The 13,233-nt window shown below is 42.5% G+C and overlaps 1 protein-coding gene across 1 annotated transcript in view; it reads left to right on the top strand.

Moving 5' to 3' along the window:
• The first annotated feature begins 705 nt into the window (after window positions 1–705).
• The window catches only part of LOC111965490 (phospholipid-transporting ATPase 11C), a 71,641-nt gene continuing 59,113 nt past the window's right edge, over window positions 706–13,233 (top strand). The window contains exon 1 of the mRNA XM_023989664.2: window positions 706–1,287. Coding sequence (XP_023845432.2) covers window positions 1,261–1,287 — 27 coding nt within the window. The 5' untranslated portion in view covers window positions 706–1,260. The remainder of the gene's footprint in view (window positions 1,288–13,233) is intronic.

The following is a 13,233-nucleotide window of genomic DNA, read 5'->3' as shown; positions in this document are numbered from 1 at the left end:
TAAAACACTGATACGAAATAAATATTTTTTGCATCTTTGCAAGTGCATAATGTTTAAATTATGTAAAACTAAGAATATTGTAAAGAAATATTATAAAGAAATATAAAGAATATTACATAACGGAGCACATTCAGAAATGATTGGAGCTTAAGTTAATGAATGCCAAGAACATAATAAAAGCCTACTTATTAGAAGTATACAATGAAAAATGAATAATTTACAATTAAAAGAATCGTTTTTTTCTCTCTATACTATGATTTAAATTGTGACCAGTGTAATGGGTGGAGTAAAAGTCCAGCAACACTCCATATTATTCAGAGACCCATGAATTGACACCATATATACATTCTACAGACCCTACGGACTATTCGCTACAATAATTTTACTGCGGCACCTAGAATAGTTTTTGCTCTATAAGCCAATAGGTATTTAATATACAGTGATTTGTATTGAGGTCATTTATTTGAACTTGGAACATGTTTTAATACCCAAATATAATGCAAATGTCCCTTAAATATGAACAAATATGAATCATTGTTCATGTTTAGATTATTWAAAAAAAWAWATATTATCATGAATGAATACAGGTTGTTGACACTTTTCTTCTATTACGTAGGGAACTTTTATTTAAAACATTTCCGAAATTCCATGACCCGGAAGTTATTTTTTAGTGTTGCTGACGAGTCGTTCATATGATATCGTCAATGGACGAGACGCTGATGACGCTAATGGGGGGGTAGAGTAGAAAATATATATTTGACAGGGGTTTGACTGACGGGAGATAAGGGGGCAGTAGTAGGCGAGAAAGACCTGCGTATGAAACGAAATTTAAGTTACTTTTTGTATGTCGGTCACATTTTTTTTGTGACTGGTGCCGCGAGTTGAATCGTATGTGATGATTAATTCGGAAAGACACAGCAACAGGGCATAGAACTACAGGATGTCGCGGACAGTTTCAGTTTTTTGGATGGGGAAGCACGACTAGAACAGTAAAACGCAACGCGGAAAATATTTAAAAGGGAGAATGCGAATGGTTAGAAGAGATAGAATTCAAACAAAATGGAAACAATGTAGCATCGCTGCGGCATTCCATATAGCTATAAGCACTACTAGAGTAGAAAATAGAGAGCTAGTTAACAAATATAAATGTAACGTTACTTATTATTTATCAGAAAAGCTCAAACAGAGTCTGTAGTAAACTGGTTGAAATAAAAATAGTTCGTTGGTGTCCCCAGCTACCAAAGAAGAAAAAACTCAAATATGCTACGGAGAAGACTGAACCGTTTGGTATGTATGCAATACACATGGCTAGCCTGCCACCCGGCACTCAAGTTTAAGCAGTATTTGATAGCTATAGCCAGGGGTGTATTCACTAGGAACGAACGGGGAGGGTCCTAGCTAAATTTGTCGAGTAGAAACGTTTTTCGTTTAGAGTAAACGGTTTCCGTTGCAAAACGTTTTGGACTAATGATTACACCCCTTCCAACGTTAGCGAATTATCGCTAGTTGAGTATATGACTGTCTCATTTTGCTCATCTGTCAAGCAATTATCAAGATAGCTAATGTGCTCTCAGCTATGAGAGATGCCACTTGCTACCAATGAAACCATGCTTGCTGGCAGTATTACCAACGTGCTAAATATCATTTTTGCAACTAGACTGTTTAAGGTACAGTAGCTTATTGGCTACACTATTACTAACATGGCAAAATTAACCTGTTTTTAGCTAAACAACACAAACATTCTTTGTAGCCTACTGCATTTGTAGTTATGAGTCACTGTTGTCAATTGAAGTAAAACATTGCCTGATTTGAGCAATTTGCCTTTAGTGGAAATTGACAGCTGACGTTTTCAATGCCTTGTATTGAATCTGGATCTGCAAAGTTTCCCTCTTTACATGGACCTTTCTCACCCAGAGTGAACACTCTGGGTACAAGCTATCAACTTTCTGGTAAATCAGTCTTCTCAGATGGTCAGTTAAAAACAACTGTTCTTGGAGGACAGGTTGTCATTGCCTGTCCACTTGAATGTGATATTAAATGTTAATTTACAGTAATTCAATTACTGTTACTCTGTTTATTTTGGTCCTGTATTTAAAGTAGCCAATCCATCATTGGTTTCTGTTTAACTAAAAGCTGCTCATCTGTCTTGGTTGAATTTCAGTTGTCCAGTGAATTTCAACCATACGTTTCATTCTGCACATTACGGGTTTTATAGTCCTTAAATTATCGGTGGTTGATGGTCCTCATCAAACATGAAGCATGGATCAAGTCCTTATCCACAGGCACAAGCTTCAGTCAATGAACACATTTTTACTGCCTTTTTACAGTCCTACCCTCCAATAACCTGTTGTCACATTTAGGTTTTATCCACCAATGTGAGCAGTATAGATACTGGCGGTGAAGGAAGAAAAGCAATATTATAATTATGCAGCCTGACCCTCTTCCCAGCCTCTAAGTGATGCCAGTTCAGCTTATTTTTTTCTGCCTCCTGAGCTGTGTGCTCCTCTAATTTCATTTGTGTGAGCTGTAAATAACGTTTCGTGTGGAGCTGCCAGCCACGCTGTCATTGATGCGCATTGTTCCGTTATAGCAAGCTCTGGTTTTCTACCTCCTAATTCATGCCGCACTCCCATTCGCTCAGGGGGAGGGAGAGAGAGAGAGAGAGAGAGAGACTCTCTCAATCCAAAGGAGTTCTGAAGAGGAATCATGGGCACAACTTGTCTTCCCCCTATGATGCACTGTGCCGCTAAAGCCCAGAGTGTCTTCACAAAGTCATTAAAGATGGCTGTGGAAACAGAACGAGTGGTGCTGGGCTTTACGTCAGGGGGAAGCTCCAGAGGTTGTAATGCTCTGACAGGAATTCAGAATCACGGAGCTGCTTTTCATGTTCTCTCAAGCCCCTTGAAGGCAGCAGATAGATCTGTGAAGAGGAGGAGACTGGTGGAAATGCGATAGTATTCCATTTGGAAACCCCTTCCTTGACTCTGAGGGAAGAGCACACACATCAAGCAGTGGCGACCTGTTATTCAGGGCAGGTGGTGCAGAGCTTGTTTTGCATATTATTTTGGCATTAATATGTGCCACATATCAGTTTGCAAAAAAAWAAWAAAAAATCATAGTTAATAAATAAAGCCGCAAACAAACATGGTCTCTTTTTTTGCTTTCTTGAGTAAGGCAGCTCCAGAATGCAGGTTTTTAAGCTTAGTTCAGTGCTTTCTGTGGTGGTGGGGCAGCCAGCGGAAAATATGGAGCTTAGGGGTTAGTAATGTTCTCTAGTTGTGGCGTGATTGGCTCAGTGTTGTCATGAGGGCACTACGTCACTGCAAAATCTAAGGGGAGTCCTCAAAAATTCAAGCCCCTTGTGCTGCCATAGTTACATTAGAAGTGCCCATCCAAGAAGGCTCAAGGTCATTGGCCACAGATAAAATGATGTCAAATCACGTTATATCTACCGTCGCTTTGATAGAACTGATCATGTCGACGTCATACTTACAAAATCTTAGCTAGACAAGCAGTCATCATCATGAATCACGTTGACAATCTACTGGCAAATCCTTTTCAATCAAGTCATATGAAGATAAAACGTATCGGTACTCATTGGCCATTGGACATAAACATTACACAAGAAGTTGGAAATTGCAAATTCAACAATGAGTGGTTTGGAAGGAGTCAGTGGCTAACTGCAAGCATTGCAAAGCAATCACTAGCCTACTATTGAGTGGGTGTGTGGTCCAAGTCTGGGTTTAAGGGTCTCTTTTCCAAGCTTAAAAGGATTAACYTTCACATGCCAATGTCAAGAAAAGATTGAATACATTGGCCATGCTGTCAATCCAGCATCACTTCAGTGAGTTCAAGACAACTGGGAACTCTGGGGGGAGATTTCTGACTGGAAAAATATGTTTTGAACYGTCATCCAACTTGGAATTCCAAGATGGGAACTTGGGCCTCTTTCTAGAGCTCTGACCTGAAGATCACTGACGTTGTGATTCGACCTTGTTTTTTTTTCGAGTTCCCAGTTGACTTGAAAGCACCATAAATCCAGAGAATGCCAGACTTTGACAAAGTTTGACAAAATGTGCCCACAAGGACTGCCGCGCCACCTTCCTGTTCATGTGAGCACAGCACAAGGTAAACCCCAAAATGTCTGTTGCATAAATGATGTAATATGCCAGGGAAATATGTATTCTGTAGCTAAGAGAGTAATACTAAGTGTAGGTTGTGTAGTAAGCTGTTAGTAGCCCATGTGCCTCACCCTAATAATTTGGTCCCTTTCCCTCATAACTTAGCCTACTGTTCTGACTTGGTGGTGCGCAGTTTGTGGTCACCTTTTATATAGTGCAATTCATGTATTGTTTAGTGTTGTGTAGTGGCTTTGCTGGCATGCATCTAAAGCATTTTTTTGTTTTGTTTACCCCACCAAGATTTACATGCTAAAATTGCTACTGACGTCAAGGTCCCAATCTCTGTTCCCAAGTACTTTAGCTAGCCATCTTCCCTGTTCCTGGAGCGGACAGTGATACTGTCTATGCAGTCAGGTCTCTCAATTCAAGTACATACAGTTGAAGTCGGAAGTTTACATGCACCTTAGCCAAATAATTTAAACTCAGTTTCACAATTCCTGACATTTAATCCTAGTAGTGGGTCAGGAGTTTACATACACTCAATTAGTATTTGGTAGCATTGCCTTTAAATTGTTTAACTTCGGGCAAATATTTTGGGTAGCCTTCCACAAGCGTCCCACAATAAGTTGGTTGAATTTTGGCCCATTCCTCGTGACGGAGCTGGTGTAACTGAGTCAGGTTTGTAGGCCTCCTTGCTCGCACATGCTTTCTCAGTTCTGACCACAAATTTTCAAGCCTCCCTGTTTTTCCTTCAAACATAACGATGGTCATTATGCCCAAACAGTTCTATTTTTGTTTCATCAGACCAGAGGACATTTCACCAAAAAGTACAATCTTTGTCCCCATGTACAGTTGCAAACTGTAGTCTGGCTTTTTTATGGCGGTTGTGGAGCAGTGACTTCTTCCTTGCTGAGCGGCCTTTCAGGTTATTTCGATATAGGACTCGTTTTACTGTGGATATAGATACTTCTGTACCTGTTTCCTCCAGCATCTTCACAAGGTCCTTTGCTGGTGTTCTGGGATTGATTTGCACTTTTCATACCATAGTACGTTCATCTCTAGGAGACAGAACGCGTCTCCTTCCTGAGCGGTATGACAGCTGCGTGGTCCCATGGTGTTTATACTTGCGTACTATTGTTTGTACAGATGAACGTGGTACCTTCAGGAGTTTGGAAATTGCTCCCAAGGATGAACCAGACTTGTGGAGGTCTACAATATTTTTTCTGAGGTCTTGGCTGATTTTCTTTTGATTTTCCCATGATGTCAAGCAAAGAGGCACTGAGTTTGAAGGTAGGCCTTGAAATACATCCACAGGTACACCTCCAATTGACTCAAATGATGTCAATTAGSCTATCAGAAYRTTKTAAAYCCATGYCATCATTTTCTGGAATTTTCCAAGCTGTTTAAAGGCACAGTCAACTTAGTGTYTGTAAACTTCTGACCCACTGGAATTGTGATACAGTGAAATAATCTGTCTGTAAACAATTGTTGGAAAAATGACTTGTGTCATGCACAAAGTAGATGTCCTAGCCGACTTGCCAAAACTACAGTTTGTAAACAAGAAATTTGTGGAGTGGTTGAAAAACGAGTTTTAATGACTCCAGCCTAAGTGTATGTAAACCTCTGACTTCAACTGTAGCTTACATAAGGATGTCTCTTTTGCTGTTTATTTGTACAAGGACTTCAAAGGACAGCATAGCAGAAGTGCGTTCAGGATATTGTGCAGGCTTTTGTCAATGGTGCGTTCAAAAGGCATTATCCTTCTTGCCCTCGTCTGATTTTAATTTTCTATTTATAAAACACATATTTCTAGCAATTATGAAAGGAAGTGCTTGTTATTCTGGAGAATTCTATGCTTTCATTCTGGACTTTTTTAAAAATGCATTTTTATTTCTGTCCTTCATTCCTTCCAGATGTAAAAACTTGAATACTTTCTACCCTAGATGCAGTATGACCCCCCCCCCCCCCCCCCCCCCCCCCCCCCCCCCCCAAATAGTTCAAAATATTAAATGGACGTAAGCTTGTGTTCATGCTTCCTTAGAAAATGTCAGGTGACGCAGACCTCTGAGATCTAGTAGTGGAGATGGTGGGGCTCACTGAGTGGTTGTGTTAACCAACAGTGGCTTTGACTGAAAAAGACAATGTATGAAGTGCGAGGGCCGGAGCAGTTTGGCAGTTTTGTTCCCTCTGCCGCGCATCTCACTCTCTCTGTTGTGGTGTGAGGTCCATCTAACTGGCTGGGCTGCTGCAGTCCCAGTTTTTTTTCCAGCAGGCTTGGCTGCCCATCCTGCTGTAGGTGGACACACTGACTGTTCTTGGGCCTGGCCCATCTCGGSCCTGCTGCCTCCACGCTGCTGGGACACAAGCGCTAATAAGCAGGCCCTTGCCTGGCAGGGGATGTTGTCTTGTATCAGGCCTTTCCAGGCATGCATGTCAAACAGAATGTGATGGCCTCTAGGCTCTATGAACCTGCTTCTCGGGTCAACTCGGGGAGAAGAGCCTCTCTCTGCAGTAGTCTACAGCCACCACACAAGGATTGTCCCATGATCCAATTCCCCTCCTACACAAACATTGGTCACTCCTGTGACCGGACAGCCAGTCTGTGTTAGACCTTCTCAGTTATGATTCTTCTGAGAGCAATGGTGTTTCGTCCCAGGCTGACCGTTCATTGGTTGTCTTGATGTATCCATAGAGGCCCTGGGTCTACGGGGATACATTTTACACAGCCAGTTAGAAGCTGCACATGTTCCTCACTGATGCATAGTTTCTCGGCTGAGGAGAAGCCTGACTGGATGATTCCKGATGCTCACTTTCTTGCGCAGCCAGCCAACTCAATGTTTACTGTTCACTACACTATTTAGCAGTCTCTCTTCCAACTCTTTCATTGGACTATGTGTTGTGGCATTTAGACATTACTTATGGTCCACACAGACACAGTATATGCCATTTAGCATAAGCTTTTATCCAGTCTTGCAGTCAGGAGTGCATACATTTTAGGTATGGATGGTTCGGGAATCGAATCCACTATCCGCTATACCACATCACTTGTTGGGAAAGAGGGGGATAGTTTGTCAAGTGATGAGTGAGAACTGTCTGTCGAGACTGGGGCCAGCCTTTGGTGGAGTTTTGGGGGGTAATGGAAGGAGTGCTCTAGGAGGGTAAGAGTGCACAGAGAGGCCAAAGGCCTGGGCAGCCGTGGTGTGTGATTTAAAAAAACACACCAAAAAACACAATTCTGGCCTGTTTTCATCAGGAGAGCTTATTGATTAGAGCTGCGCTTTGTTTTGCCGCCATCAGTCTTGGGCTCCATACTGGCTGATGGACAGAAGTGCTTACGCCAGATGTATTTTTCTCTGTTCTCCCTGCTCCGCTCTCCACCCTATAATGAAAACCCAGCCACTGGAGCCCATCTGCACCACACAGCAGAATAAAAAAGTATATTTAGGCTGATGGAGCACAGAGAGCCTGGCCCTGCGTGACTGAACCTGAGGAAATGAAGGGGAATACAGTGGGTTTTCCTGTTGTAGCCCCTGCATTCCCTGTCTCACTGCACCTAATGGACAGGCTTTCAGGGGGCTGAGGGCCACAGGGGGAGAGGTGGTCTGGGGGAGATAAGGGAGCTACGGGTGCACCGTTGCTTTTTGTGGCGGTTTTCCKTCTGCAGTCTAAAAGCAAGTTTCAATTCTCAGTTTGTACCTTTAAATAATTCACTCCACTTCATTTATTTTAAATTATCCTCAACGCTCCTCTCCTGGCCTGCGTATCGTCGTCGGGGTAGCGACACTTAAAATGCATTCTCGTCATCCATATATTTATGAAGGCTCATCCAGAGAATCCCTCTGTCGTGCTGCTGCGCCATCATTACCCCAGAGAGTGTTCGCAGTGCCATGTGAAGAATATTCTGAAATGTGTGTGGGGCAGGGTTTCCAGACATTTGACCGGCAACATTTTAATTTACCGGATCCATATGCATTGGTTGCGTAATGTGATTAGGACAACGACCAACGGTTCTTAGAATGACTAATCGCATTGTTTATGGTTAATCTTAACAGAACATCCAACTCTGATGCAACGACGTGCATCATTCTTATAGAATTTTGAAGACGTTAAAATACATAGGAGGCGCATCCATAAGGCTAAGGGAAGCTTTCCCTAAAGTCAATTGTATTAAATTGCCAAAATTATACAGGCTAATTAGCTTACTCATGTCTACATAAAATCATTATAAATAGGCTACTTCACCAGAAATAATAATTTGGCCACAGAGGATCATTCGCTTCTTAATTATTTATTTTTTAGGATTTGAGTTCCGACTCAGTGAAAAGCAGAGACACCCAGCCAGAACCAGCGCAATATTTAAACACACAATCGTGGGAAAAGTTAGCAAAATCCAACAAGCTCTATGATGAAACTGGCTCTCATGAGGACCCCCACAGGAAAGTCCCAAGTTCGTTGGAGTTACCAGCCTCAGAAATTGCAGCCAAAATAAATGCTTCATAGAGTTCAAGTAACAGACAGATTTCAACATCAACTGTTCAGAGGAGACTGTGTTAATCAGGCCTATATGGGCAGGTTGCTGCAAAGAAACCACTACTAAAGGACACCAATAAGAAGAGACTTGCTTGGGCCAAGAAACATGAGCAATGGACATTAGACCGGTGGAAATCTGACCTTTGGTCTGAATCCAAATTTGAGCCTTTTGGTTCCAACCGCTGTGTCTTTGTGAGACGCAGAGTAGGTGAACAGATGATCTCTTCATGGTGGGAACCACACATGCAGCATGGAGGAGGAGATGTGGGGGTGCTTTGCTGGTGACACTGTCTGTGATTTATTTAGAATTCAAGGCACACTTAACCAGCATGGCTACCGCAGCAATACGCCATTCCCGTCTGGGTTGCGGGACTATCATTTGTTTTTCAAAATGACAATGATCCAACACACCTCCAGGCTGTGTAAGTGCTATTGGACCAAGAAGGAGAGGGATGGAGTGCTGCATCAGATGACCTGGCCTCCACAATCACCCGACCTCAATCCAATTGAGATGATTTGGGATGAGTTGGATCGCAGAGTGAAGGAAAAGCAGCCAACAAGTGCTCAGCATATGTGGGAACTCTCAAGACTGTTGGAAAAGCATTCCAGGTGAAGCTGGTTGAGAGAATGCCAAGAGTGCAAATCTGTCATCAAGGCAAAGGTTGGCTACTTTGAAGAATATCAAATTATAATTTGTTTCTCTTTTTTGGTTATAACATGATTCCATATTTGTTATTTCATAGGTTTGATTATTCTACATTGTAAAAATAAAGAAAAACCCTTGAATGAGTACAGTTGAAGTCGGAAGTTTACATACACCTTAGTCAAATACATTTTAAACTCAGTTTTTCACAATTCTGACATTTAATCCTAGTAAAGATTCACTGTCTTAGGTCAGTTAGGACCACCACTTTATTTTAAGAATGTGAAATTCCAGAATAATAGTAGAAAGAATTATGCATTTTATTTCTTTCATCACATTCCCAGTGGGACAGAAGTTTACATACACTCAATTAGTATTTGGTAGCATTGCTTTTAAATTGTTTAACTTGGGTCAAACATTTCGGGTAGCATTCCACAAGCTTCCCACAATAAGTTGGGTGAATTTTGGTCCATTCCTCCCGAGACAGCTGGTGTAACTGAGTCAGGTTTGTAGGCCTCCTTGCTCGCACATGCTTTTTCAGTTCTGCCCACAAATTTTCTATAGGATTGAGGTCAGGGCTTTTTGATGGCCACTCCAATACCTTGACTTTGTTGTCCTTAAGCCATTTTCCACAAACTTTTGGAAGTATGCTTGGGGTCATTGTCCATTTGGAAGACCCATTTGCGACCAAGCTTTAATTTCTGACTGATGTCTTGAGATGTTGCTTCAATATATCCACATCATTTCTCCTCCTCATGATGCCATCTATTTTGTGAAGTGCACCAGTCCTTCCTGCAGCAAAGCACCCCCACGACATGATGCTGCCACCCCCATGCCTCACGGTTGGTCATTATGGCCAAACGGTTCTTTTTTGGTTCATCAGTCCAGAGACATTTCTCCAAAAAGTACGAACTTTGTCCCCATGTGCAGTTGCAACCATAGTCTGGCTTTATGTGGTTTTGGAGCAGTGGCTTCTTCCTTGCTGAGCGGCCTTTGAGATTATGTTGATATAGGACTCTTTTACTGTGATATAGATACTTTTGTACCTTTCCCTTCAGCATCTTAAAAAGGTCCTTTGCTGTTCTGGGATTGATTTGCACTTTCGCATCATAGTACGTTCATCTCTAGGAGACAGTACCCGTCTCCTTCCTGAGCTGTATGACGGCTGCTGGGTCCCATGGTGTTTATACTTGCATACTATTGTTATACAGATGAAGGTGGTACCTTCAGGCATTTGGAAATTCTCCCAAGTCTTGGCTGATTTTCCCATGATGTCAAGCAAAGAGGCACTGAGTTTGAAGTTAGCCTTGAAATGCATCTACAGGTACACCTCCAATTGACTCAAATGATGTCAATTAGCCCATCAGAAGCTTCTAAAGCCATGGCATCATTTTCTGGAATTTAAAGGCAGTCAACTTAATGTATGTAAACTTCTGACCCACTGGAATTGTGATACAGTGAAATAATCTGTCTGTAAACAATTGTTGGAGAAATTACTTGTAATGCACAAAGTAGATGTCCTAACTGACTTGCCAAAACTATAGTTTGTTAACAAAAAATTGTGGAGTGGTTGAAAAACGAGTTTTAATGACTCCAACCTAATTGTATGTTAACTTCCGACTTCAACTGTAGCTTGCATAAGGACATCTGTTTTGCGTTTATTTGTCAAGGACGTCAAAGGACAGCACAGCATAAGTGTGTTTAGGATAATGTGCAGGCTTTTGTCACAAGTGTATGAAAACTTCCGACTTCAACTGTAGGTGTGTCCTAACTTTTGACTGTTACTGTAGATGTTTGTTGGTTTTGGCTGCATGATAAAGTAAGCTGACCCCACTCAGTTCAAGTACATAGCTTACATAAGGATATTTGTTTTGCGTTGTACAAGCATTTCAAAGGACAGCACAGCAGAAGTGAATTCAGGATAAGATCACATATACACTGCTCAAAAAATAAAGGAACACTTAAACAACACAATGTAAATCCAAGTCAATCACACTTCTGTGAAATCAAACTTTCCACTTAGGAAGCAACACTGATTGACAATACATTTCACATGCTGTTGTGCAAATGGAATAGACAACAGGTGGAAATTATAGGCAATTAGCAAGACACCCCCAATAAAGGAGTGGTTCTGCAGGTGGTGACCACAGACCACTTCTCAGTTCCTATGCTTCCTGGCTGATGTTTTGGTCACTTTTGAATGCTGGCGGTGCTTCACTCTAGTGGTAGCATGAGACGGAGTCTACAACCCACACAAGTGGCTCAGGTAGTGCAGCTCATCCAGGATGGCACATCAATGCGAGCTGTGGCAAGAAGTTTTGCTGTGTCTTCAGCGTAGTGTCCAGGCATGGAGGCGCTACCAGGAGACAGGCCAGTACATCAGGAGACGTGGAGGAGGCCGTGGAGAGGCAACAACCCAGCAGCAGGATCGCTACCTCCGCCTTTGTGCAAGGAGGCAGGAGGAGCACTGCCAGAGCCCTGCAAAATGACCTCCAGCAGGCCACAAATGTGCATGTGTCAGCATATTCTCACAAAGTCTGAGGACTCATCTCGGTACCTAATGGCAGTCTGGCTACCCTGCGCAGCACATGGAGGCTGTGCGTCCCCCCAAAGAAATGCCACACCACACCAAGACTTACCCACCGCCAAACCGGTCATGCTGGAGGATGTTGCAGGCAGCAGAACGTTCTCCACGGCGTTCCCAGACCTGTCACGTCTGTCACATTGCTCATGTGCTCAGTGTGAACCTGCTTCAATCTGTGAAGAGCACAGGGCGCCAGTGGCGAATTTGCCAATCTTGGTGTTCTCTGGCAAATGCCAAACGTCCTGCACGGTGTTGGGCTGTAAGCACAACCCCCACCTGTSMACGTCGGGCCCTCATACCACCCTCATGGAGTCTGTTTCTGACCGTTTGAGCAGACACATGCACATTTGTGGCCTGCTGGAAGTCATTTTGCAGGGTTCTGGCAGTGCTCCTCCTTGCACAAAGTCACACTTTTTAATTATAGATTAGTGTGACTCTGGTGCTGCTTGAAATATGCCTCACTTTTCCCGGTCTTTAAATATGAAGTGCAGAGAATTTCATCCAAGACCCTGGAGAATAATTCATTAGTCACCCCTTCCAGTACTGACTGAGTCAGACTACAGCAGGGCTGAGAGACCAGAAAGTTGTGGACTCGGGTTCAAGCTGAATTAAGGTTGAGTCATTTTCCTCCTCTAAACAGGACGTTAATAACAGTGGAGATCTGTAAACTAGGCCTAGTTACAGAATAACTTGACGCTCAYAATTGAACTGGACAGCTGAAAGAACACACCTGCTTTTTATAAATTTAATATAACCTTTTTATTTAACAAGGCAAGTCAGTTAAGAACAAATTCTTATTTACAATGACGGCCTACCCCGGCCAAACCCTAATGATGCTGGGCCAATTGTGCGCCACCCTATGGGACTCCCAATCGCGGCCGGTTGTGATACAGCCTGGAATCTAACCAGGGTGTCTAGCACTGAGATGCAGTTCCTTAGACCGGTGTGCCACTCTGGCGCTAAGTGACAACCTTTTATCTACTTAAAAAAAAAAAWAWATACTACAAAAGACAGACTTGGAGCCATCCCATTCTGAGCCAATGTTGCTGTAGGCTAGATGTAAAAAAAGGAAAAACCACAAACGCCACAATTCAAGTGTTAAATCATCAAAGAAATCCATTCTTTCGTTTTGGCAGATCTTAAACATGAACATAAGAATTTTTTTCTCAAAAGAACAATTGCATATTTTCAGTTTTAGACTACTAATCTGTAGTTAGTAACCTATGCTGTGGAACCGTGGTTATCCTTGGAAAAAGTTATATTTTTAAGCGGAGCCAGTCCGCTAAGTGTCTGAGTGTTGGCTATATGTAGTCTGTGCTGCATACTAGGATTGGGCAATATAACGTATACAGGGG

This window comes from Salvelinus sp. IW2-2015, linkage group LG6.2, assembly GCF_002910315.2.
Source record: "Salvelinus sp. IW2-2015 linkage group LG6.2, ASM291031v2, whole genome shotgun sequence".
In the NCBI taxonomy this organism is placed as follows: Eukaryota; Metazoa; Chordata; class Actinopteri; order Salmoniformes; family Salmonidae; genus Salvelinus; species Salvelinus sp. IW2-2015.
The sequence above is the reverse complement of the archived record's forward strand: the minus strand, read 5'-3'. Positions and strand labels throughout refer to the sequence as shown.